We start from the raw sequence: 24,143 nt of genomic DNA, 5'->3' as shown, positions 1-24,143 counted from the left end.
CACATTTGGTATACTATCTAGTTCCATTATATTGTTACACGCAAGCCAATGTCTGAGTGGCAAGAGACTTCAGGGGTCCCAGCACTCACCCAGGGTTTGGTTTCCTTGGAATGAAAGTTACTAAAGACAGTGGTGTCTTTAACATATGTGATTTTATTTATGCATATATTTCTTTACACATATGTACAAGCACATAAATATTGAACATAGGACTCACATAATTAACACACCAACAGATTGTGCTTCCCCATTAAGTTTCCATGGGTGCTGCTGCTGTACAATATCTACAGTGGTACCTCGGGTTAAGTACTTAATTCGTTCTGGAGGTCCGTTCTTAACCTGAAACTGTTCTTAACCTGAAGCACCACTTTAGCTAATGGGTCCTCCTGCTGCCTCCGTGCCACCGCCGCACGATTTCTGTTCTCATCCTGAAGCAAAGTTCAGGTACGATTTCTGGGTTAGCGGAGTCTGTAACCTGAAGCGTATGTAACCCGAGGTACCACTGTACTAGCCTTTGGACGTGTGTGTGTGTATGTGTGTGAAAACCAGACCTTGGAATCGTTTGGTATAGAGAATGTTTGTGTGCTTCATTTCAGACCTAATAAATATTCCTAGATATTGTAACTTCTTGTCACCTCTCAGTGACATGTTAAAACGTTTGAGTGACCATTTGTGCTGTCCTCTGTCCTTCAAAAATAATATAAAATAATATAAATTCCAGGGAAATTCCCTGGCTCAATTTCTGTATCGCACTGATCTGTGGAATACTTTTTCTGTTTTCTCCTCTCACCCTCTTTCAACACAGCAGCTTTGCAGAATTATTTGTACTGGCAGATGTAATGCTGTTTTAAAACATCCTCTAGCTAATTTTACTTTCAGTTTGCTAAGTTTCCCCCCTGCCTGCACTGACTTGCTTGGTACTGGTTGGAATTTGCAGAGTTATATAACATCTTTGCCCCCAAAATGGCAAGAACGATCTTATGGTAATGGTGGTGGGAGAGCTGATGGAGAAGCAATTTCCACATCTGAAGCCCTGCCAGCTACCTGTGGTCAGGTGAGTGGTGTGTCCTTTTGCCTCCCTGCTTCATCTGGTTCCCCTCTTTTTTCTCCCCTCCCCATTGACTCTGAGCTGCCCACCCAGGGTGTGTGTGTGTGTGTGTGTGTCTGAGTGAGTGAGTGTGTGTGTGTGTGTGAGAGAGAAGCTTTTTGAAACAGAAATTCAAGATATGTGTGCCTTTACTCTTTTTATCTCTTAGATCTGTATGGGTAGTATGGAGATGATAGAAAAGGCAGAGAAGGCGGTAAGAAGAAAGAGAATGCATGCAAGAGTGCTAAAAGGAGGAGAGAAGAAAGCAGGCGGAGAATGACAAAAAGCAGGGAGGAGGAGGTATTCATTTGCAGAAAAGCAGGTGCAGCCAGTATTATTGATGAAGAGTTATGAGTTGCACCATGCAAGCATTGGCATAAGCCTGTGCTTGGAAAAATGCCTAAAAGTGTGGGGAGGAATACCTTAAGGACAACTTTAACTGTTTCATTTACTCAGTGGCATAGTGTGGGGGGTGCGGGGGGGGGGGGGCGGCCGCACCGGGCGCAACATCTGGGGGGGCGCTCGCTCGCACTTGAGTGCTAAAATCCACGGGTTAGGGGGTGCAAATTACTTGCCTTGCCCCGGGTGCTGACAACCCATGCTACGCCACTGCATTTACTGGATCTTATATACCCTGTGTAATGCAGTGCCATGGAAGTTGATTTAGAAGTCTCACTGTGTTCACTTGGGAGTTTACTCACCTAGTGAGTATGCTTAGGTTTTTAGCATCAGTGATTGAATCCGCACTCCTAATATTCACCTCATTCAATGGATCTTATTGTTTAAAGTGGCCATCACATGAACAATGGTGTCTTTAACACATATCGCTTTATTTACAGAAATGTATAAGCGCATACGTACTGAGCACAGGACTCACAGAATTAGCCCTCCAGAAGATCATGCTTCCCCATTAAGCTTCCAGGATTGGGGCTGCTGTCCCCAAAGCCATAGCCTTGGACTCAGCACAGACCGCAGCTTACACTTCTCTGGGTCTTTCTAGCCTCCAACTTCAGACACCCTGGGAAATGGCCAACTCCTGACAGAACTAAAACAAAAAGGCTAGTTCCTGGGCAATTGTTTTCCTACCTGCAAGACTATGTAGCTTCCAGCTGTGTGTGTGTGTGTGTGTGTTTGTGTTTGTGTGAAGCAGGCCTACTCCCTCCTGAAAGAGCCTAACCAGCCAGCTGCTCCTATGGCAATGCATATGTACTTGAGCAGCTCTTTAGAAATAGAAATGGGTGCCTAACAGACTTGGCTAGGCCCATTACTATAACAAAGAAACTGGTTTGACCACTTCAGCAGTTCCTTCCACTTGATGAATTCAGTGGGATTTACCCCTGAGAAAATGTTCCTTGGATTGCCTGAGTATTTTAGCTGGATGAGGGCCAACAGCTGGGGTCAATAGTTCAGTTTCTAACTGAATTTATTTCTAAATTCTGGTGTCAATTATTACATATGTCGGGTGCAAAAAACTATGCAGCTGAGACGTATGAAATCTGCTAGCTTTCTTTTTCTTTTAAGGTATGCAGTACCTGTTTTTGGTAGTGTATTGCTATCAAAATGCTGGATCCTGGTTTCTAAGGGCTTATCACACTTCCTCTTGCCCTGTTGCTTTCTCCCAGGGAAAACCGCTCTTTAGTGCTCAGTCGGCACAAGTGGCAATTCAGGTTTTCTCCAGATTGACGGTTGCTCTGATTTAGCATCAAAGAGCAGGTTTTCCCTGGGAAAGGAGTGGGTCAAATGGAAAACTGCTCAGACCCATGGTTTCTAGGCACGGGGCAAGCTGAAGTGTGGATGAGCACTAATTGTTTATATACTTTTTTTGGTGGAGCATAACATTATGTAGCAGGCATATTTATCACCATGGGTGTCTCATCGATTCTGAGCACCTGGAGGAGTCGTGTACTGATCTGAGGATGAACCATAACAAAGTGCTTTTAAGATTAGGAGCAGAGATAATAAAGCAAAGTTCAAAACATGCATGCAGTGAACTGCTCCTTACAACATTCCTGGCTGGTAGGTTTAAAAAACAACAAAACAGAAATAAGGTTAAATGTTTACTCTCATCCATTAGAGTAGGGCATTCACCTCATCTTCTGTGCATGTATTGTTGTGGTTGTTATTTATTTACAGCATAAAAATACAAGATAAAAACACAAAATACATAATAAGAACAAAAGCAAACCAGGCAGAAACAACATAGGATGTTAGTCAGTCAGAAGCCTGGGTGAAGAGGTAAGCTTCCCTGGAGAGAGCATTCCTCGAACAGGGAGCCACTGCAGAAAAGGCCCAGACCTCTCATGGAGGTGGCACATGATGATCACAGGGTCTGGGCAAGTTATGCACATCCAGGGGTTTTTCCTCAGCCAGAGCTCACAGAAGCTCAGCTGAGTGCCATTGCCATTCTAAGAGAACAAGAGAGAAGTTCGTGGTGAGTTCCGGCACCTCTTTTTCTGGGAAATAGCACTGTGCACACCTCAATTCTCTTAACAGTGCTTACCTGGATTTGGTTTCCATTGGAAAAGGTCACAGGAGCCATATTGGCATTTTGCAAAAGTGATGTTTATTTACAGCATTAACCCCCCCCCCACAGAGAAAAGCCCTGCTGCTCCAACATCAGACCTTCAGGGAAGCAGCTGGCACCAGGTTCTTGCAGAAAAGAACTGAGTTCTCTGTGTCTCTCTTGAGCCTCTCCCCGGATTGCAGGCATTTGAATCACAACATTCCTTAACAGGGAGGGAGGCACCTTACTGGAACATTCAAACCACCAGCCAATATTCAGTTTCAGTGGCAGCCCTTGCTTGGCCAAACATTTGGCAAACAATGTGCCTCGAACAAATGATGTACCTGGGCCAGACCTGCATGGCTAATTTCAGGCTCAATAACTCTCAGAATCAAGAATTGGAAGGGATCCTGAAAGATCATCCAGGCAAGCAAAACAAAGCAAAACACCAAACACACCCCTCCTGATGCTGCTTTTCTCTGACAGAAATGAAATGTCAGGTGTTTGTCACACATATTTCCATGTGATGCGTTCTTCAATCCTGAGATCACTTTTATAAAAGATTGGACAAATCCATAATCACGGAGGACGGGTGTGATATTCCTAAGCAGCAGAGGGAAGCCTTCAACCTGCAGGACAAATTAGGCCCACTAAGCCACACGAGTCTGGCTTTTGGGGAAGGGCTAGGCATGGCCACTTTCCCTCCCTTTGTGTCATATTGCCTCAAGTGTAGGACAGGTAAAGCCACAGCAGCAGAGGAAAAACTTGGAACATACAGACCTGGCTTATCACATGAGACTTCAGGAGCCACGGATGGCCAAAGTGGGGAAGGAGTTAACACTGTCCTAACAAACCCATTCTCTTCCTTCCCAGCCTCCCTTTCTCTTTCCCCAGGCTCTGGAATGGGACTGGGCTGCAGAGGAACTAATCCTACTTTATGCAGATGGGGATGGATGAGCTGAAGAGACAGCTGAAGAGGGCTGGACAGAGAAGGGAAAACAACCCTCACATACCTACTACCTTCCCCAGCCCTTCCTAGATATATGTGCATGTGTTTGCAAGTGCAAAAACATATATTATACAGTGCAGGATTTATGTATAAGCTAAACAAGCTATAGCTTAGGGTTCCACTCTCTTGCCCCCCCCCAATTTCACTATTAATATACTTCTTCTTAATTGTATTTCAGTTCAACAATTACTTCGATAAAATACATATTTTGTTATGTGCAAATGGCTTTAGATACCTATTATGTCCATGTTACCCTATAGCATATATTCAACACAAAAAACAGTGACAATTTGTTGTTGACAAAGGATAGCTGGATATATAAAGGGCCCCATTACCTTCTGTAGTTTAGGGCCTCATCAAACCTAAATCTGCCCCTGCATATATATATTCAGTTCCCATGCTTCCGATTAATAAAAGGTTATATGTGTAGTTTGCATGCAAGCCTGCAGTTCTCATATGTAACCATATGACACCCATTTTAGGATCTTATGACACTGAGACCAAGGCATGTCCAGAAACAGAAAGTTTAAAGATTTATGAAGTCAAAGAATACCACCAATTAATAATTCAAGCAATTTACTGTAATAAAAGTGAATCAGCATATTTATTTAAATGATGCAAGGAAGAAACAGTTAACACAGATATTCATAACAAGTAGCTCAGTTGGTAGAGCATGAGACGCTTAATCTCAGGATTGTAAATTCAAGCCCCACATTGGACAAAAGGCCCCTGCATTGCAGGGGGTTGGACTGGATGACCCTTGGCGTCCTTTCCAACTCTAGAATTCCATGTTTCTTTGATTCTACGATAAGCGATACATGACCAAACAGGCTACGTTTCAAAGGAGTGAAGCTATCAGCATCCACGGAGAAAGGAGGATGCTGTGAAACTGCCCAGGGAAAGATGGGGGAAGCGACAGAGATGTTGACAGGAAGGAGAGGGGAGCCTGTGGCTGAATGAGTGAAGGTGTTCTCAGAAAGAAAATGGACATTGATTTGAACCACTTGCTTTAGGAAAAGAAAGGGAGATTGCTAGAACAGGAGAAAGAGAGTAGATCACCCCGAGAAAGGGGCTTGTGATTGGGCTTGAAAGAAGAATATAGGAGAAGAGGAAAGAGAGTGGGGGGGCTGACCTATCAGTGAGACTGCGTGCAATATTTGTTCATATTTCTGTGAGTTTTGCATTTGATGTAGTAGGTGGGTTCCTGACTTCAGCGACAGAGAGTGATAGAGAAGAGGAGAAGGATGGAGGTCCTGAGGAGAGTTCTTGTATTGGAAAGAAAGTCTGTTTTCAGATTGAAAACATTCCTAGTTGTTATGGTGGAAAGCAACCGATTTTATGAGTGTTTAATGATTAAAATGAAAGCAAAGACTAAAAAAAAGTTGGTTTCCTGTCTTATCAAACTCAGGGTGTCTATATAACTGGGTTGAGAGGTGATAACCTATCTGAAGAGCTTGTCCCTTCCTGATCTAACAATAGGAAGCTAAACATTAACTGTGATCATACCTGTCTGTCATTTCTAAGTGGGAGACTTAATTTTCCAGTTTAACAAGCAACCCAAGAAGGGTCACAGCGGGCCACAAATTAACAGCTGCCAATCAACAATTATCCCCTGGGAGGCTTACAAGCACAACACCATTAAAAATACAATAAGTATGTAATATTTAAAGTCAACAACCAACAGCAAAAGACAGAAAAGAAAAATCCACAGGAAAAAAGCCCTCACAAGAGACTTTGCTAGCATCCACCAGTGATACAAGCAAATTATGCCTATTTTCCATGTTTAGAAACATAGAATTGTAGAGTTGGAAGGGACCAAGAGGGTCATCTAGTCCAACCCCCTGCAATGGAGGAGTCCTTTGCTCAACGCGGGGCTCGAACCCACCTGAGATTAAGTCTCATGCTAGTAACTGAGCTGAGCTGAGCTAGTAACTTGAAGGATCAGATACAATTTTTTTTAAAATTTGAGTTGCCAACACTTAGATCAAAGTGGATATCCAACACATCTGATAACAAGGAGGGGGGAGAGCATAGGCGCCGACTCCATGGGGCTTGAGGGGGCCCGAGCCCCCTCAAAAATTCATTTGGGGGGGCTCCACCCCCCCAATAATCTCCGGCGCCCCTCCAGCAGAGCGCCATCGCCGCCCCTCCCCCAGCCCAAAATGCACAGGGTCGGGCTGCATGCCTCCTGCCCTCCCTCCCGAGCAAAAGCTCCACCCAATTTCCTTCGGAGCTGATTAATAGGCGCAGCACGCTCTCCCCTATTCGCTCACGAGGAGGCGGCGCCACTTTATTTGCATATTCATGAGCTTATTTATTATTCATGAGCTTTCCCGCCCCTCCCCCCAATATTTTTTATAAGTCCGCGTCCCTGGGGGAGAGAAACACATACATAGCAAGCTTCAGTATTCCTTGCTTCTGTCAGTAATTCCACATGAAATCAGTGGAAGTAGCCATATTGTAAACCTGAACTCCCTTTCTTCCCAAAGGTTAGAGGTGATACAGCATTGATATCTCATGATCATATTCAGAAGGAATGTGGATTGCAGCAGTCGAGAACCTCTGACCCTCCAGGTATTTCTGAACTACAACTCCTGTCAGCTCTAGCAAACATGGCCAATGCCAGGGGATGATGGCACTTGCAGTTCAGCAACACCTGAGCGCCAAAGGCTCCCCATATGTCATGCCTTGGGCTGTGTGCACATTAGTGTTTACTCTGGCTCCATTGTGCTCGCACCACTGGCGTCTGCAGCTGTATGCACATGGCGTTAGCCACAATCCATCTATATCCTGTGGCTTCTTGAGAAATACTCAGGTACTTTCCCTCAAAGGAGCTGTTGAGCCGAGGTGCGTACATTTCAGGCAGCTGTTGCACATGCGCAGATGACAACACGTGCACAAATGGCAAGAGGAAACAAATCAAGTATTGGGCAACCAAATGAAGATGCCCCTTCCATCTCTCTGGTGTGTTGAACATGGTAAGAAAGCGACTTGAAACCAGCAGGGGCAGGGAAACTACCTCACTGTGTTTCAAGCATCAGCCTCACTCCTGGTCCAAATCAGCCTGGTTGCCATGGTGTCCCTGACCAACTGCCACTCTTAACTGTCACCAAGCAGGCTGCTTGCGACATTCCAGAAGGGCTCCTTCTCCTGCAATAGTTAATTTCTTCTTTTTTTAACCCATTCTGCTTGCCATTTGTGGCAGCTTTATTTATTCATTTAAAAAGCTGGATTACGTTTTCCCGTGGCCCATTGATTCCATAGGAGCTGAATAAACATATCTTAGGCATGCCTATACTCGCATACCCGTTTGCAACATGTTCACATGCGTTTCACCTGCTTAGGGATGCGGCAACATGGCAAGGGCTGTGAGTTTCATGAGGAAAGAAATCTGGGGAGCTGAGTGGCAGTTCTAAACAAAAACAAAAACACCTTAGGAGATGCAACATTTAGCGTGGACGTTGGTGACACCTACAGGTTCCCTGTTCTTTATTTCTTTTATTCCTTGAAGAATCTGAAACTTTTGGAAGGCAGTGTGTGTGTGTGAGAGAGAGAGAGAGGGGGGGGGACGTCCACCAGGAAGAAAGTGGTTCTGTTGTTCTTATTTGTGGCCTTTTGCCCTTCAGGCTGCGCCCTGCGCGCCTTTTCCTCACGCGCAGGTGAGCCGAACGAGGACAACCGTCGCCTTGGCCATGTGAGCGGGGGAAAACGCGCGCGCACACAAAACTGGTCATTCCAGCAGAGCCACGCGCGCTCTCCATCTCTCCCCAAGAGGTCCCCACCTCCCGGGGAGTTTCATCCTCGGGTTTCTGCGGCTCCTCCCGGTTCCTTAAACCGGGACGGTCTCCTTGCCACACCGCCTGCTGTCCTCTTTCCATTTCTCTCCGCGCGCCGAGGCTGCTGCTGCTGCTGGGACCCGGCGGCCTCGAGTCTCCGGAGACGGTGGTGGGTGGGGAAGTCGGTGGCAGGTGCTTCAGGTCCTTCCTGGGCTGCGCGCCATGAGCGAAGATGGCGTGGACAACCCGGCTTTCGAGCCTTCCAGCCCGGAGGGCGCCGAGCACAAGGGGGCGGCGCTCTCCTCAGGCCGCCTCGGCCGTCCGCCGTTGGGCGCGTCCTGCAGTTTGGACCCGGAGGAGCACCTCTGCGGCATCGGCAGGTTCGCGCCCGCCGCGCTGCAGGTCTGCAACAACCCCAAGGGCTACTTGCTCTTCTACAGTCTCCTCTCCATCTTCCAAGGTGAGGAGAAGGCAGAGGGGTTTTCTCTCCCCCCCCCCACTCTCAGGAAACGGAGATTTCCCCCCGCAAGAGGCTTCCAAGGCGTGCGTGGTCAAGTGCGCCCTTGTGGCGCATGGGTTGCGGTGGTGTGGAGGAAGGCGGATGGAAAAGAAAGTGCAAGTTGAGGGGGGGGGAGGGAGAGGATTCAGATCAAATGCCTGGGATAGCTCAGTTGGTAGAGAATGAAACTCATTATTTCAGGTTTCAGCCCCATGGTCCCTTCCAACTGTACAATTCAATGGTTTGATGAAACTATAAGTTCCTCCTCCACCTGCACCCTGACCACCTCCCCAAACATAGGAGCCAACTCCTTGGGGGACCAAGACCCCTCGAATATTTATTGATGGGCATTGCCATTCAGATGGTATGTGTGCACCATGTCTTGTGATCTGTGATGCGGGGTGGGGTTTACCTGCCCTCCATATTTAAGTTGGCACCCCTGCCCCCCAATCATGGGTATCCTTCAAGGTTGTGCGTTGAAGGGATCTCTCGTATTTCACTGTGGGCAAGATTTTGGCAATGCACGTGGTTGGACTAAAATTCACTAGATGACTTTTGGGGTCCCTTCCAACTCGATGATTCTATAATTATATGCACATCACTGGTTCAGGGTTTGGGGGCACCACAAACTGAATCCGGCCACTGGTCCTTCTAGTAGGCTTAGTGTGACCTATACCAGGAGTGGCCAACCTAGATTTGTAGAGTTGGAAGAGACGCTAGGGATCATCTAACCCAAACCTCTTCAATGCAGGAATATGCAGCCATCCCATATTGGAATTGAACCTTCAACTTTGGCTTTATTGCCACCACACTAATCAACTGAACAACCCAGATGTTGCTGGGCTCTCAGCTCCTACCAACCCTGACATCACAGACCATTTATTTTATTATTTTTATTTATTTCATCACATTTATACCTCGCCTTTTTTTCTGCAAGGAGCCAGAGGTGGCAAATGGGGTTCTCCCTCCCATCTCATTTAATCTGCAAAACAGCACTGTGGGGTAGGTTAGGCAGAGAGGCAGCGATTGGCTCAAGTGAGGTACGTGGCTGAGTGAAGATTTCAACCCTGGTCTCACAGCCCCTGGTCTGACACTTTAACCAATACTCCACTCTGGGTTTTGTCAGGGATGATGAGAGGTGTGGTCCAACCATATCTGGAGGGCAGTGGGTTAGCCCCCTGCCCCAGCCTACACTAACTCCAATGTTTCAGAGCGAGTTCTTTCTTTCCATATGTGGAGATTGAAACTGGGATCTTTTGTGTTCTCCCACTAAGCTAAGTTGGCTCCAATTTGTCCCTGCTGCAGCAACTCAGCCACTGCTCTTTATAGTCCTCTATTCAGAGGAAGCAGGCAGGTGAGGGGTGGCTGCAACTGCTCCTTGTGGCCGCTGCTTGCTCACTCCCCAGTGGTGGAGCTCTCTGTTACCCTCATGCTGGATAGCTCGGTTGGTTAGAGCAAGGTGCTGAAAATACCAAGATGGCAAGTTTGATCCCCACATGGGATGGCTGTATATTCCTCCATTGCAGAGGGTTGGACCTTGGAGTCCCTTTCAACCTCTACAATTCTATGATTCTGTGAAATGTATGGATGGACAACGTGTGTATTATCTTTATGTATTTGTTTCATTTCTGAATGAACTCCAATGAACTCATGGCACTGTACATCGCTCTCTCCCCTCACCATTTGTCCTCACAGCACCCTTGCAAGGTAGCTTACGCCGAGAGATCGTGACTGGCGAAAAATTACCCCGTTCGGTTAATGGCTAAGGGGGAATTTCAACCTGGGTCTCCCAGGTCCTGGTTCAACACTCTAACCAGCAATCCATCCAGGCTTTAACATCTGTGATCTGTAAAATAAAATGAGACTGCAGTCCTATTTAAAATAGGCTGCATGCCTATTTAAAACCAACAAAATGAAAAAAGGCCTTTATCTGAGAATATACCTCTTCATATGAAATATACTAGAAATCTGTAGGACAAAGCTCTTAGTGAGAAGGCCATAACGTCTCCTTACCACCACCACCTACTTCCCTACCCGCCAGAGAACCAACTATCTCTTAATCCTTTACTGACACCCTGTGGGAGGCTGGGCAGAGGGCCAATCCTTTCAACTTCCACTCGCTTGCCTAGTTTAAGTGTGAAGGAGAAAAAACAAGGCAGCTCCCACTGCCTGGGGCAAAGACACAAACACAACACAGTGGAAGATGCAACCCACACACAATCATGGCACCAAGAATTTTTTTTTTTGGGGGGGGAAGGGGCCACAGAAATAGCAAAGCATATTTCTAAGTGGGCAAGTTGTGTCCCAGAAGTTAACATAAAGTAAAACAAAAGTATATTTTAATGGAGGTCCGGCAATGGGAGGGCAAATGTGGGGGTGAGCTGCTTGTCCCCTCTCCCCCCTTCTGGCACCACCCATACACCCACTGGAGGGAGATTCTTCCAGAAGCAGTGTGAGTCACTTAGGTGTTGGTGCCACCATGTCTTCCTGAGGCCCATGCCAAGCCTGCTGATGGTGCCAGCCTGTTACCACACTCTTGTGCTATGTGTTAAACAGTTCAGGAAGTGCTCTGGTGTCCTTTGACAGTTGTGGAGATGAAGGTACTTTTTGCAGGCGCAACTTTCCCCTGCCAAGTCCTGGAATGACCTGCTGAAAACAATGGTTCAAGGTGCAGGAGGAAGGTTGACTCTCTGAGCTCAGGGACACTCAAAGCTATTGGGTTCAGCAGAACCACCTCCCCAGTTTTATAGCCACAAGTTTGGATTTCAATCTTCACTATGTTTACAGATACGACTGGCAATTTTTATTAGTCTTCCAAGGTGGTAGTAATGTGATATTGAGTATACACCAGCAACTGACTGTCTCTTGCTAAGAGATCGAATTTCACAAGGACAGTTCTTGCGTTACAATGACAGCTTTGTTGCACTTCCTTGTGGCTCTGTCCCATATCGCTCTGGTAATATTTGTATGCAGAAAATCACATGAGGTGGACTGATTGAAGATAAAGTTTCTTCCATCAGTCTGTTACACACAATTTCCTATACAGTGGTACCTCGGGTTACATACACTTCAGGTTACATACGCTTCAGGTTACAGACTCCGCTAACCCAGAAATAGTACCTCGGCTTAAGAACTTTGCTTCAGGATGAGAACAGAAATCAGGCTCCGGCGGCGCGGCAGCAGCAGGAGGCCCCATTAGCTAAAGTGGTGCTTCAGGTTAAGAACAGTTTCAGGTTAAGAACGGACCTCCGGAATGAATTAAGTACTTAACCCGAGGTACCTCTGTATGCAAGACATAGCAGAAACAGTGTGGGATGGAGCCATAAGGCAGTGTCACCCACACCAGAGATGATGGGACCTTGTGTTACTCAAAGTAGAAGCGAATTGAAGTCTCCCACCCTTCTCTCATATTGAGTTGAGGTTGTTCTGAGGGATGGGTTCGTTTCTTAACCCTGTCCCTCCCACCTTCTTTCCCGCTTTTAAGGGCGCTGAACCCAAATCTTGCCTCTCTTCATTGTGGTTGTGGATGAGCTTTGTCCCACACATTAGATTAAATGTTAGGAAAGCAAACAACGCATAGGCACGTTTTTGTTGCTTCAGGAATCATACATAGCCAAAGACTTTCTACAAGGCATGATGTGTCACATCAGTGGGCAGAGGGCCTGAAAAACAAGATCTGCCTATTGGCCTAAGCAGTTTATAGAGATTGCAATTCATTTACAATTCTACATCTGTAACTTCAAAAGAGACAATTTAGAACTGGGCAGCTTTATGACCAGAATGAGGCTGACCTGAAAAGTTGCAATACTAGAGCTGCTTAACTGAGTTGTATTACAGACCAGTCTTTGGGATCTTTTAGGCTCAAAGTTAGATGGTTATATTCATATATCTTACAAAATCATTTAAAAGTAATATAATTAATTAGGAGTTCAATTGAACTTTTGAGAAAACTTCCATGTTATTGGACTGACATTGCAGTACAGTGGTACCTCGGGTTACAAACTTAATTCGTTCCGGAGGTCCATTCTTAACCTGAAACCGTTCTTAACCTGAGGTGCGCTTTCGCTAATGGGCCCTCCTGCTGACGCTGCACTGCTGGTGTGCAATTTCTGTTCTCATCGTGGGGCAAAGTTTGTAACCCGAGGTACCACTGTACTGCATTCCAGAACAGATGGCATGAAAGCATGTTGGTCTTACGGGGCTTTGTAGGGAATAAAACTTGCTAATTTTTAAGATTATTAATTATTCTTTAGTGGGAACCCTGATTATACAAAATAATAGAGTAGTTGCCCATGAAGACCTAATTGCACAAGTAATTTGTTTAACAAATGAATAATGCAATTTGAGAATTCTTGCTTGCAAGCTTTGAAGTCATAGTCCAAACTTTCTTTTAATCCGCCAAGGTGTTGGACAGTTGGACAGCAGTGTTTTTGAAGACAGCTCTGTGTACATACCATACATTTAAATATTAAAGAATCTCGGGAGCTATAGTTTACCCCTCACAGAGCTATCGGTCCCAGGACTCTTTAAGAAATCACAGCTCCCAATATTGTTTTCTTGGTGTGTATTTGTGATGTGCTTTAAGTATAGAGGGTGTATGCAACTTTTAAAGTGACAGGACAACCACAGCAAATGGCAAAAATGACATAGGAAATCAACTCAGACCATGGGCTGAATAACTGTCTGCAGTGACCGGCAGCAGTGGCGGTAGGCAAAGGTGTAGTGCAGAGGAGGGAAGAGGTGGCAGTACCGGCATGTGCCGCTTCGAAAATGCATTGGTGGCAACAAATATGGGTGAACGTGCCCTATTGTAGTGAATGGCAGTACTTAACAAAAACAATTTATCTCGATTCCGCCCCCGGCATTTATATACTGCTTAATCATTTGCATTTCTAAGCAGTGTCTGAAATGGTGAATCGATAAATAACACACACGCATACACCCCAGCTCCCACTACTTCACTGTGTATATTTTGGCTCAAATCATTGTACCAATTTCACAATAATAAAATACTTTGGGGGAACAATACTGACGTATAAAGAGCAGAACGTTACCCAGCCCGTGTTGTTGTTGGTGGCATCTGTCTGTCTTGCGAGACAAGGGAGCCCATGTAGAAAGGTGCTATCATTATTAAAAAAAATAAATCGATGTATCCTTCGATTATCTGATTTTATTTCTCTTTTCTTTTAGGCATTGTGGTAAACGGACTGGTAAACGTGAGCATTTCCACCATTGAGAAGCGTTATGATTTGAACAGCTCCCTCACTGGTATAATCTCCTCTGGCTATGACATTTCCTTCTGTTTGCTCTGCCTTTTTATATCCTTCTACGGAGAAAGAGGGCACAAACCAAGATGGCTGGCCTTTGCATCTTTCTTGATAGCACTAGGAGCACTTGTTTTTTGCTTGCCACATTTTACTGCTGGACCATATATATATGGGGAAAAAGCAGAAGGTAAGTTCTTATGGTTTAAATGTTTCTTTCATTGTCATTTTGAAGTTATGGATCCTGGATATACTGTGTGTGTGTGTGTGTGTGTGTGTGTGTGTCTATCTATCTATGTATCATCTAAACCAGGGGTCAGCAATCTTTTTCAGCCATGGGCCAGTCCACTGTCCCTCAGACCATGTGGTGGGCTGGTCTCTCTCTCTCTCTCTCTCTCTCTCTCTCTCTCTCTCTCTCTCTCTTTTTTGGGGGGGGATGACTGAATTCCTATGCCCCACAAATAACCCAGAGATGATAAAAGCACACATTCTACTCATGGAAAAACACCAGGCAGGCCCCACAAATAACCCAGAGATGCATTTTAAATAAAAGGACACATTCTACTCATGTAAAAACACACTGATTCCTAGACCATCCGTGGGCCAGATTGAGAAGGTGATTGGGCCGCATCCGGCCCACGGGCCTTAGGTTGCCTACCCCCGATCGAAACACAAGTTGAATTTATACATTTCGTATACAGACATACCTGGGATCTCAAAAGCCTTGCGAACAAATTGGCTCCCAAATGATTGAAACTCAGAAGTGAGTGTTCCAGTTTTCGAACAATTTTCAGAAGCCGTGCCTTGGTTTTCGAACGGTTTCCCACCCCCTCCTTTTTATACCTGAGATTAACAACATTTGTCTATGGGGTTTTCTTGTTTTGCTTAGTGTCAAATTTACCTTTATGTAAAAGCCAATAGATGGATTCCACCATGCTCATAAAATAAGACCCATTGACTGCTCTGTCAGTAGAGATTCAGCAGGTGCCTTCTGTTTCAACCTTTAAATGCCTGCTGATAAATTTTCTATGCTGCCCAGCTTTATGCAAGCAATTTAGATGAAAGCTGTGAGGTTTTCACTGTATATCAGTATCATAGTCATGAACCGCTTTGTTGTTGTTTTTAGGATATAGCAGTATTTGAATAGATTGATACAGTGGTGCCCCGCAAGACGAATGCCTCGCAAGACGGAAAACTTGCTGGACAAAAGAGTTTTCCGTTTTAGAGGTGCTTCGCAAAACGAATCTCCTATGGGCTTGCTTGGCAAGACAAAAATGTCTTGCGAGTTCCTGTGGGTTTTTTTCCCTTTCCCCGCCCTTTTTCTAAGTCGCTAAGCCGCTTATCAGCTGATCCGATAAGCCGCTAAAAGCCGCTAATAGCGCTAATAGCGCTAATCCGCTAATCCGTCAATGGGCTTGATTCGCAAGACGACAAAACCGCTAGATGAAGAGAATCACAGAACGGATTCTTTTTGTCTTCCGAGGCACCACAGTACATAAATACATAGAATGATGCTATCATAATCAATAATGTGAACCTAAGGTGGGGCTATGCAGAGGAAGGGGTGAGGCTCTGGAGATTTGGACTGCTTTCTACTCTGAGTTATTCATGATGAAGTAAACAGATTATAATTTGGCATGTGGTAGGGGTGGTGAGGGCATGACAGCAGGGTTGAGAGCACACATGACACCCACTCCACTGTTTCCTGCTCTCACACAGCAGTATTTATTAACCACAGGCTCTCCTGCCAGGGAGTCTGCATCCCAGGACTTTGTAACCAGAGACAGGCCTGGGAGACTCTGAATGTGCACCTTTGTCTAACTCCAGTGAACTCCATCTGCTCCTATTACTTAGAGTTCCCTTGAATTGTCTACTTGCCTGGTTTTGTCTTAGTGGCTTTCCCCCTTCTTTTCCTTGTTCCTCTTAAATTTCCCTCCCTCTCTCTCTCTCTGGCCTGTTGGCTTTTGTAGTTCCTTTCATCAAACTCGCTTTTAAAACTAAAAGCAGTTTGCAGCCCAGGCTAGGGAGAGCTGCTGGAAGACAATAAATGCCAGAAATGGGTGCATATTTGTTTTTTTAAGTGTGTTGCACGCAGTGTTTGCACTTGCTGAATTTTTAAAAATTAGATACCCTTTTACGTATTTCTGATTCTTAAGGGTGTATGTAATATATGCATTATCACCTAAATATTTAGCATGGTGGTCCTTTAAGAGACCACTTTTCTTTTCTTTTTAACCTTTAAGAGAAACAGCTATGACCCAGAAGGCCAGCTCAGAGAGGTAATGCCTGGGTGAAGAAGTTAAATACCTAGTCTGTGAGAGCTTCCAAGCCTCATCAAAAATAAAAATGATCTTCTGCCATTAGCTGACTTGTAGTGAGTTTCTACATGAAGAGCAGAAGACAACACAAAGCAGGGATGGCCCACCCGTTGCCTCAAGTGGCAGATCCATCCACTGGTGGTGGATCCACTCGCCCTCCGCCCGCCCACCCACCCACCTGAATGCCACGACTGCCACCCACCTCCCTTTACTCGCCAGGCCACCTCAGGCGGTGTGAATGCCTAAGGTGGCAAAACATCCTGGACTAGCCTGACACAAAAGGTGTCTCAGTTAATTCTTAAAGTTATGTTTTAAGATGCTCCCAGTGCATAGATGTCAACTTTCAGATTTGAAAATAAGGCATCAGGAGCCTCAAAAATAAGGGATCAGCAGGGACAGTCTACAGGATATCTAACAATCTGGGATAGCAGTGGGAAGCAGCAGGAAATGGCGCTGGAATAAGGGAATTTCCCGCAAAAAAGGGAAGGTTGACAGCTATGTCCCAGTGTTATAACATATAAATGGCATAATTGTACTATTGCATTGCATTATTAGCACCACCATTTTAACCAAGGCTATGGAGCCTCTATATCCCATAACAGAGGGAAAAAAGGAAACCCAAACGGTCGGAATAGGCCACTTCAATCTAAGCATCTCACTTCTTGCAGTTTAGAGACCATTACGTTTTCGGCTGCCTACCAGCAAACCAAAGCTGTTGATGTAAATGAAAGTTAACCTCCCACAGTTGCAATGAAATATTGTTTGTGAAAGAAGTGGTCTCCATAAGGGTGTTTCCCGCTGCTCCTCTTTAGCTCCCCTTTATTTTCTTGTTGGTTCTTTTTACAAGTGGATTGTCGTGAAATTCTGTAATCTTCTTATTCTGTGAGAATCTGGCAGAAGAAAACATAATCCCATTACTCTTTATCATAAGTGGAGTTAATGAGTGCTGGGAAAGGTTGCCTAGTAGGGAAGGATCCAACATCTTTGAATAGGTGCCTGACAGAGAGCATTGCAAACACAGCTCTGTAGTCAACCGGCTGCTTGGAAGGAGGCCACATTGAGTTTCAGAACAGGTTACCCCACTGAGAGGCTCGTTGGCTGAAGAGTGCGGGGAAAAATACTTGAAATGAACTAAAAGAAATTATAAATACTACATCTAATGGCTGGCATTCAAGATTCTGGTCTATAGGCTGTGTACACACCATAGCTTTAAATCATATTCAAAACACATTCTTTCCCTCAAAGAGTTACGCTAAGTGCAGTTTACCCCTTGCAGAGTTGCAATTCCCAACAACCCTTAACAAACCACAGTGCCCATAATTCTTTGAGAGAAAGAATGTGCTTCAAATGTGCTTTAAAGGTGTAGTGTGTACACAGGGTAAGTTTGTTATAGCTCCTTAGCTAGTGTTAGGCAGTTGGTATGGTAGATATAAATAGGGTTTCATATATTTCAGTCACTGAGGAACACCTGCCGCCCCAAACAAAGTAAATAAAGTGCAGTAGAACGAGGCTTTAGTAGACTTTCAGATGGGGAAGAGTCAAATTAATACGTCTATTTGAGGCATCATCTTTTAGCCCAGTGGTCAAGCACGTTTCATCTTCATTGATATCGGATGACACAGACTCGCTTTCCCCCATGTAATGGGTATGAGTTACTCGTGCGTAAGCTGGTGCCTTTCTCGGTTAATTTCCCATGTTAAACTTTTCTAACTGCGCAGCCCCTCTTTCCCGTGGCTGCCTCAGTCACTGGCAGAATCCGTCAGTGGGCGTTTCTTGAACTCTTCCAGCATAAAAGTTGTTTGACACCCAGTCTCCTCCTCCTCTCACTGCGCGGGAGTCTTCTGCGCAGGGTAGGCGTGGGCAGCGGAGGACCTGGGCTCTCCTCACTGATGTCCAGTGAAGAGTCCTGGAGCCCTCTCTCCACTTCCCCCGTCTGCCCCCCTTTATCCCTGGTGTTGCGCTGATTGGCTTCCCCCCTCTACTGAGCTGTTTCTCCCCCTGCTGCTGGGTCCTTCCCCAGCATCATCTGAGAGCCTCCCCTTCGCTTCTCGCTCCGATGTCAGTTCCCTGACACCCCATTATACATTCAAACTGGCAAGGTTTTTAGGAGGATAAATTGCCACACAAATGAGGTTAGCAGAGCAGGGTTAGAGTTCAGGCACTCTTCAAGACAACCTCACTAAGGACATAAGGAGAGCTCTGCTGGATCAGACTAAGGCTGATCTCATCCAGCATTCTGTTCTCACCATGGCCAAGCAGGTGCCAACCAGAAGCCTGCAAGCCGGACCTGAGCACAAGAGTGAACGCCGCAGGTGGGATTCTCAGTCACTCAGAGGCAGATGACTCTGCTCTATCAACTAAATATCTAGCAGCGGAGGTGGACCACAGCCATTGTGGTCAGCAGCTGCTGATAGCCTTATCCTCCATGAAATTGTTTATTCCTTTTTCAAAGCCCTCCTAGTTGGTGCCCATCACTGCCTCTTGGGGAGAGTGCCCTCTTTGTGGGCTTCTCCTAGGCAGCTGGCTAACCACTTTGAGAACAGAATACAGGACTAGATGGACCTTTGTCCCGATTCTGAATCTTCCAGCATCCAACTTCAATGGACAGCTGTGACTCTTAGTATCATGAGAGATAGAGAAAAACTTAGAATCATAGAATCATAGAGTTGGAAGAGACCACAAGGGCCATCGAGTCCAACCCCCTGCCAAGCAGGAAACACCATCAGAGCACTCCTGACATATGGTTGTCAAGCCTCTGCTTAAAGACCTCCAAAGAAGGAGACTCCACCACACTCCTTGGCAGCAAATTCCACTGTCGAACAGCTCTTACTGTCAGGAAGTTCTTCCTAATGTTTAGGTGGAATCTTCTTTCTTGTAGTTTGGATCCATTGCTTCTCTGGAGCAGCAGAAAACAACCTTTCTCCCTCGTCTATGTGACATCCTTTTATATATTTGAACATGGCTATCATATCACCCCTTACTCTTCTCCAGGCTAAACATGCCCAGCTCCCTTAGCCGTTCCTCATAAGGCATCGTTTCCAGGCCTTTGACCATTTTGGTTGCCCTCCTCTGGACATGTTCCAGTTTGTCAGTGTCCTTCTTGAACTGTGGTGCCCAGAACTGGACACAGTACTCCAGGTGAGGTCTGACCAGAGCTGAATACAGTGGCACTATTACTTCCCTTGATCTAGATGCTATACTCCTATTGATGCAGCCCAGAATTGCATTGGCTTTTTTAGCTGCCGCGTCACACTGTTGGCTCATGTCAAGTTTGTGGTCAACCAAGACTCCTAGATCCTTTTCACATGTACTGCTCTCAAGCCAGGTGTCACCCATCTTGTATTTGTGCCTCTCATTTTTTTTGCCCAAGTGCAATACTTTACATTTCTCCCTGTTAAAATTCATCTTGTTTGTTTTTGCCCAGTTCTCTAATCTGTCAAGGTCGTTTTGAAGTGTGATCCAGTCCTCTGGGGTGTTAGCCACCCCTCCCAGTTTGGTGTCATCTGCAAATTTGATCAGGATGCCCTTGAGTCCATCATCCAAGTCGTTGATAATGATGTTGAATAAGACCGGGCCCAAGACAGAACCCTGTGGCACCCCACTAGCCACTCTTCTCCAGGATGAAGAGGAACCATTGATGAGACCCTTTGGGTTCGGTCAGTCAGCCAGTTACAAATCCACTGAGTGGTAGCATAGCCAAGACCGCATTTTACCAGCTTCTTTACAAGAATATCATGGGGCACCTTGTCAAATGCCTTGCTGAAATCAAGGTAGGCTACATCCACTGCGTTCCCTTCATCTACCAGGCTTGTAATTCTGTTAACACAGCCCACCATTTTCTTCACTTGGCTTATTTGGTGGGGTTCTTTCCCAGAAAAGTTAGTCACGGTAGTTAGTTAGTTAGTTACCGTAGTATTTGGCGGCGGGGACATGCAGAGGATTGGCAAATACTGTTTCGCATCTTTGACATAGGCTGGTCTGCTTTAGACTTAACAATGAGAGCTGTTTTCCCCCGCCTTTCCACTCTGGAACCCTTAAAATATAAGACCTTTCTTTCTACCTCTTGCTTGCTATGATATAGGCATACATTCTTAGCAATGTAAACACTTCAGTGACTCACAAAGTCTCCCTTTTTTCCCTTGGCGGCCAAAAAGATCAGAAAAAAGACCCTGGACAATATAGCAGTGAACTGTAAGGGAGACGCAGAAATCTAAATAGAGACCATTATTTGTGGTGTGACACCCCTTTTGCTTGTATTTATTTTTAATTCAGATTTGTCATGGCCAATGGCTAGTACAAAAAAAGTTATTTGGATTGGAATAAACATAATGAATGATACCAGCAATTTGTGACTTCATTTGGGGAAAAGATGTCTAAAGCAATTATGTATTCTCCCTCTCTCTTTTTAAAAATGCTACATTTCTTCAGGTGAACACTGTTTTGATAGAAGATGATTCTCATATTTCAGATTTATTAAATGGGAGCTCCCTCTAGTGGCATTTATTATTATACCTCCTTTTGCTAGTGAACGTGAGTGGCAAACACCACAAGGACTGTAGTCAAAATGGGCCATAATGAAACAAGAGGGAAGGAGCAGCAGGCTTGAGGGATTCTGAAAGAATGCAGAAAAAAGAACTTTATAAGTTCCCCTCAAAAAAGCAACAGCAGCTCAATAAAAACTGAGCAATATCAATAGCCATAGAATGACATGACAAAATGGGACACCCTGCTTAGAGGGAATAGCTGGACTGAAAAATACCATTTTAGATAGGAGGATACACAGCAAAATTTTGTTGCAGATTCCACTTGCTATGCTACTAATGTGCACCCATAATAATTCTTAGAAAAACTTAGGAACATTGGAAGCTTCCTTATGCAGAGTGCTGGTCCGGCTAGTTCAGTATTGTCCACAATGACTGGCAATGGCTCTCCGTGATTCCGAGCAGGAAAACTGCAACCTGGGACATTCTGCATGCAAAGCCGATGTCCTACCAATGAGCTATGACCCTTCTCCAAGGAAGAACTTTGTTCCATCTGAAAGCTTGCCTTCCATATTTCCATACACATTGGGTCAATAAAAATGTAGTCTTACCTGCACTGGTTATGGGATATGAATATCCAAGCTGTATCAATACAGTACTCTTTCAATTGAGCAAAGTTAAAATATCCCCACAAGATAAGTCAGCGATCTTCACGGAGCAGTGCTGACATTATGCACAGTGAATATTTTGCAGCTCTGTGAAAGGTATTTCATACATGTATGTCATGTTATTTATGATGATGGGTAAAAATGCACTATATAATTGCATATAATAATAACAACAGCAACATACGTATAGCACTTTTGTGTGTGTGAGAAGGTGTTCAAAGTACATAAGATATTATTATTTTCGTAATCCTTACCCACCACTCTGCAATGGTGATATTATCTCTAATGGCGATATTATATAAATTGCAGGTGGGCGAAGCACAGAAGTTGGAAGGTAGTTTCATTTTAACATTTAACTTTTCGTTGTTGTGATTCATTCTCACTCGCTTCCAGTGTCACACTCTGTTCCAGATGTTGCTGGCCTACAACTCCCATCAGCCCCAGCCAGCATAGCCAATCATTAGGGTTGATGGGAGTTGTAGTCCTCACATGGGCTACCCAAGATGATTATTTTTGAACAGCCATTGACTGTTATCCTGAACAGCCTGCATCTTCTCCCCATGTCAGCTTAAAAGCTGCTTTGCTACTTCTTCTCAGGGACTGGGCAGAGGAGGAATGGTGGAGACCGGCTCCCTGTCCTGACCCTTCCGGGGAGGAGGAAGAGGAAGAGGAAGACAAAAATAGATTTACAACAGGGGTTGGAGGGGGCTGGCAGCTCAGAGGCAGATGAGGGGGAAAGCTGGTAAATCATGGGAGAGCTAGAACAGCACTCAGCTGATACGTTGTCATTAGAAAGTATTCCAGACCCTCTATCTCCCAGACCCCAGCGAGCCTTAACAGTAGGAGAGCAAAGAGCTCAAATACAGAGGGCATGTAGCAGCACCCATAGAAAAGACGATGAGAATGATGAATGAGGAAGTGGAAGAGAAGGGGGGGGTGGAGATTCACTTGGGACAATGCCGTTATCCAAAAGGCTGGGTTCTATAGCCTCTCTCTGTAAAGATTGAAATAAAAAAGGACGGTAAGAAACTTTCCCTTGTCTTTATACTTTCCTGGGCAACTAGCCGGGAGCCACTGACAGCAACCTGACATTTCTTCAGCATTGTGCACCATTTTTTGGGTTCAGTGGTACCTTGGACAACTGAAGACCTATGATAATTCATCTGAAAGCAAATAAAATTCATTGATGTAATAAACTTTCACTTCCAGATACCTGTCCAGTAAACCTGGCTGCAATTAAGAATGCCACATGCAAACCTGGCTTAAAAAAGACTGAACTCTCCAACTACTTCTACGTTTTCCTGCTGGGACAGCTGATAATGGGAGCAGGTGGGACTCCTCTTTACACACTGGGAACAGCTTTCATCGACGACAGTGTCCCCAAGCACAAGTCTTCAGTCTACATAGGTAAGCTTAGCTGAAATTTATTTCAAGAAATGCCCATTTATATTGATTATCCATCAATATTTGGAAGAATGTCCATAGTACCTCTTGTGCCTTCTGTTTGTTTTCTTACAATTGTATACACGCCTACAAGCGATGTAAGCCCTGCTGAGTCCAATGGGAGTCCAGTGTGTGCAGAACTACAAGAGGTTGAACACGCACTAAAAAAAAAAGACATAGTGGTTAGAATGCTGCACTAGGACCTGGGATTCAAATCCCCACTTGGCCATGAAGCTCATTTTACCTACGGGACCGCCTCTCCTGGTATGCCCCACGGAGAGCCTCAAGGTCCATAAATAGCAACACCCTTGTGGTCCCGGGCCCTAAGGAAGTTAGATTAGCTTCAATCAGAGCCAGGGCCTTTTCAACACTGGCTCCGGCGTGGCGGAGCGCTCTGCCTCATGAGACCAGGGCCCTGCAGGATCTGATTTCTGCAGGGCCTGTAAGACAGAGTTGTTCCGCCTGGTCTTTGGCTTGGAGCCAATTTGATTCCCTCCCCCTCTTTCTTTTTCCTTTTTCCTTTCTCCTCCTGTGATGAGGCTGCATTTTAATATTTTAATGTTTCAATATTTTAATGTTGTATTTTAATCTTGTTTTTAAGTTGCATTCATTCAACTTGTTTTTATTATTGCTTGTTAGCTGCCCTGAGCCAGGCCTTGGCTGGGGAGGGCAGGGTATAAATAAAAATTATTATTATTATTATTATTTGGATGATGTAGTGATGTATGGAAGCGAGAGCTGGACCATAAAGAAGGCTGATCGCTGAAGAATTGATGCTTTTGAATTATGGTACTGGAGGAGACTCTTGAGAGTCCCATGGACTGCAAGAAGATCAAACGCATCCATTCTTAAGGAAATTAGCCCTGAGTGCTCACTTGAAGGACAGATCATGAAGCTGAGGCTCCAATACTTTGGCCACCTCATGAGAAGAGAAGACTCCCTGGAAAAGACCCTGATGTTGGGAAAGATGGAGGGCACAAGGAGAAGGGGACGACAGAGAATGAGATGGTTGGATGGTGTTCTCGAAGCTACAAACATGAGTCTGACCAAACTGTGGGAGGCACTGGAAGACAGGAGTGCCTGGCGTGCTCTGGT

The 24,143-nt window shown here is 45.2% G+C and overlaps 1 protein-coding gene across 2 annotated transcripts in view; it reads left to right on the top strand.

The window, feature by feature from the left end:
- Nucleotides 1–7,007: 7,007 nt before the first annotated feature.
- SLCO4C1 (solute carrier organic anion transporter family member 4C1) overlaps nucleotides 7,008–24,143 on the top strand; it is a 38,236-nt gene continuing 21,100 nt past the window's right edge. The window contains exons 1-3 of one of the 2 annotated variants that reach the window (XM_082191761.1): nucleotides 7,008–8,076; nucleotides 14,065–14,328; nucleotides 22,815–23,012. In XM_082191761.1, coding sequence (XP_082047887.1) covers nucleotides 8,040–8,076; nucleotides 14,065–14,328; nucleotides 22,815–23,012 — 499 coding nt within the window. In that variant the 5' untranslated portion in view covers nucleotides 7,008–8,039. Of the gene's footprint in view, nucleotides 8,077–8,279; nucleotides 8,836–14,064; nucleotides 14,329–22,814; nucleotides 23,013–24,143 lie in introns of those variants that run through there. The other variant, XM_082191760.1, reaches the window with a different exon arrangement.

Source organism: Podarcis vaucheri, assembly GCF_965113315.1.
Source record: "Podarcis vaucheri genome assembly, chromosome: 11".
Classification (NCBI taxonomy): domain Eukaryota; kingdom Metazoa; phylum Chordata; class Lepidosauria; order Squamata; family Lacertidae; genus Podarcis; species Podarcis vaucheri.
The sequence above is the reverse complement of the archived record's forward strand: the minus strand, read 5'-3'. Positions and strand labels throughout refer to the sequence as shown.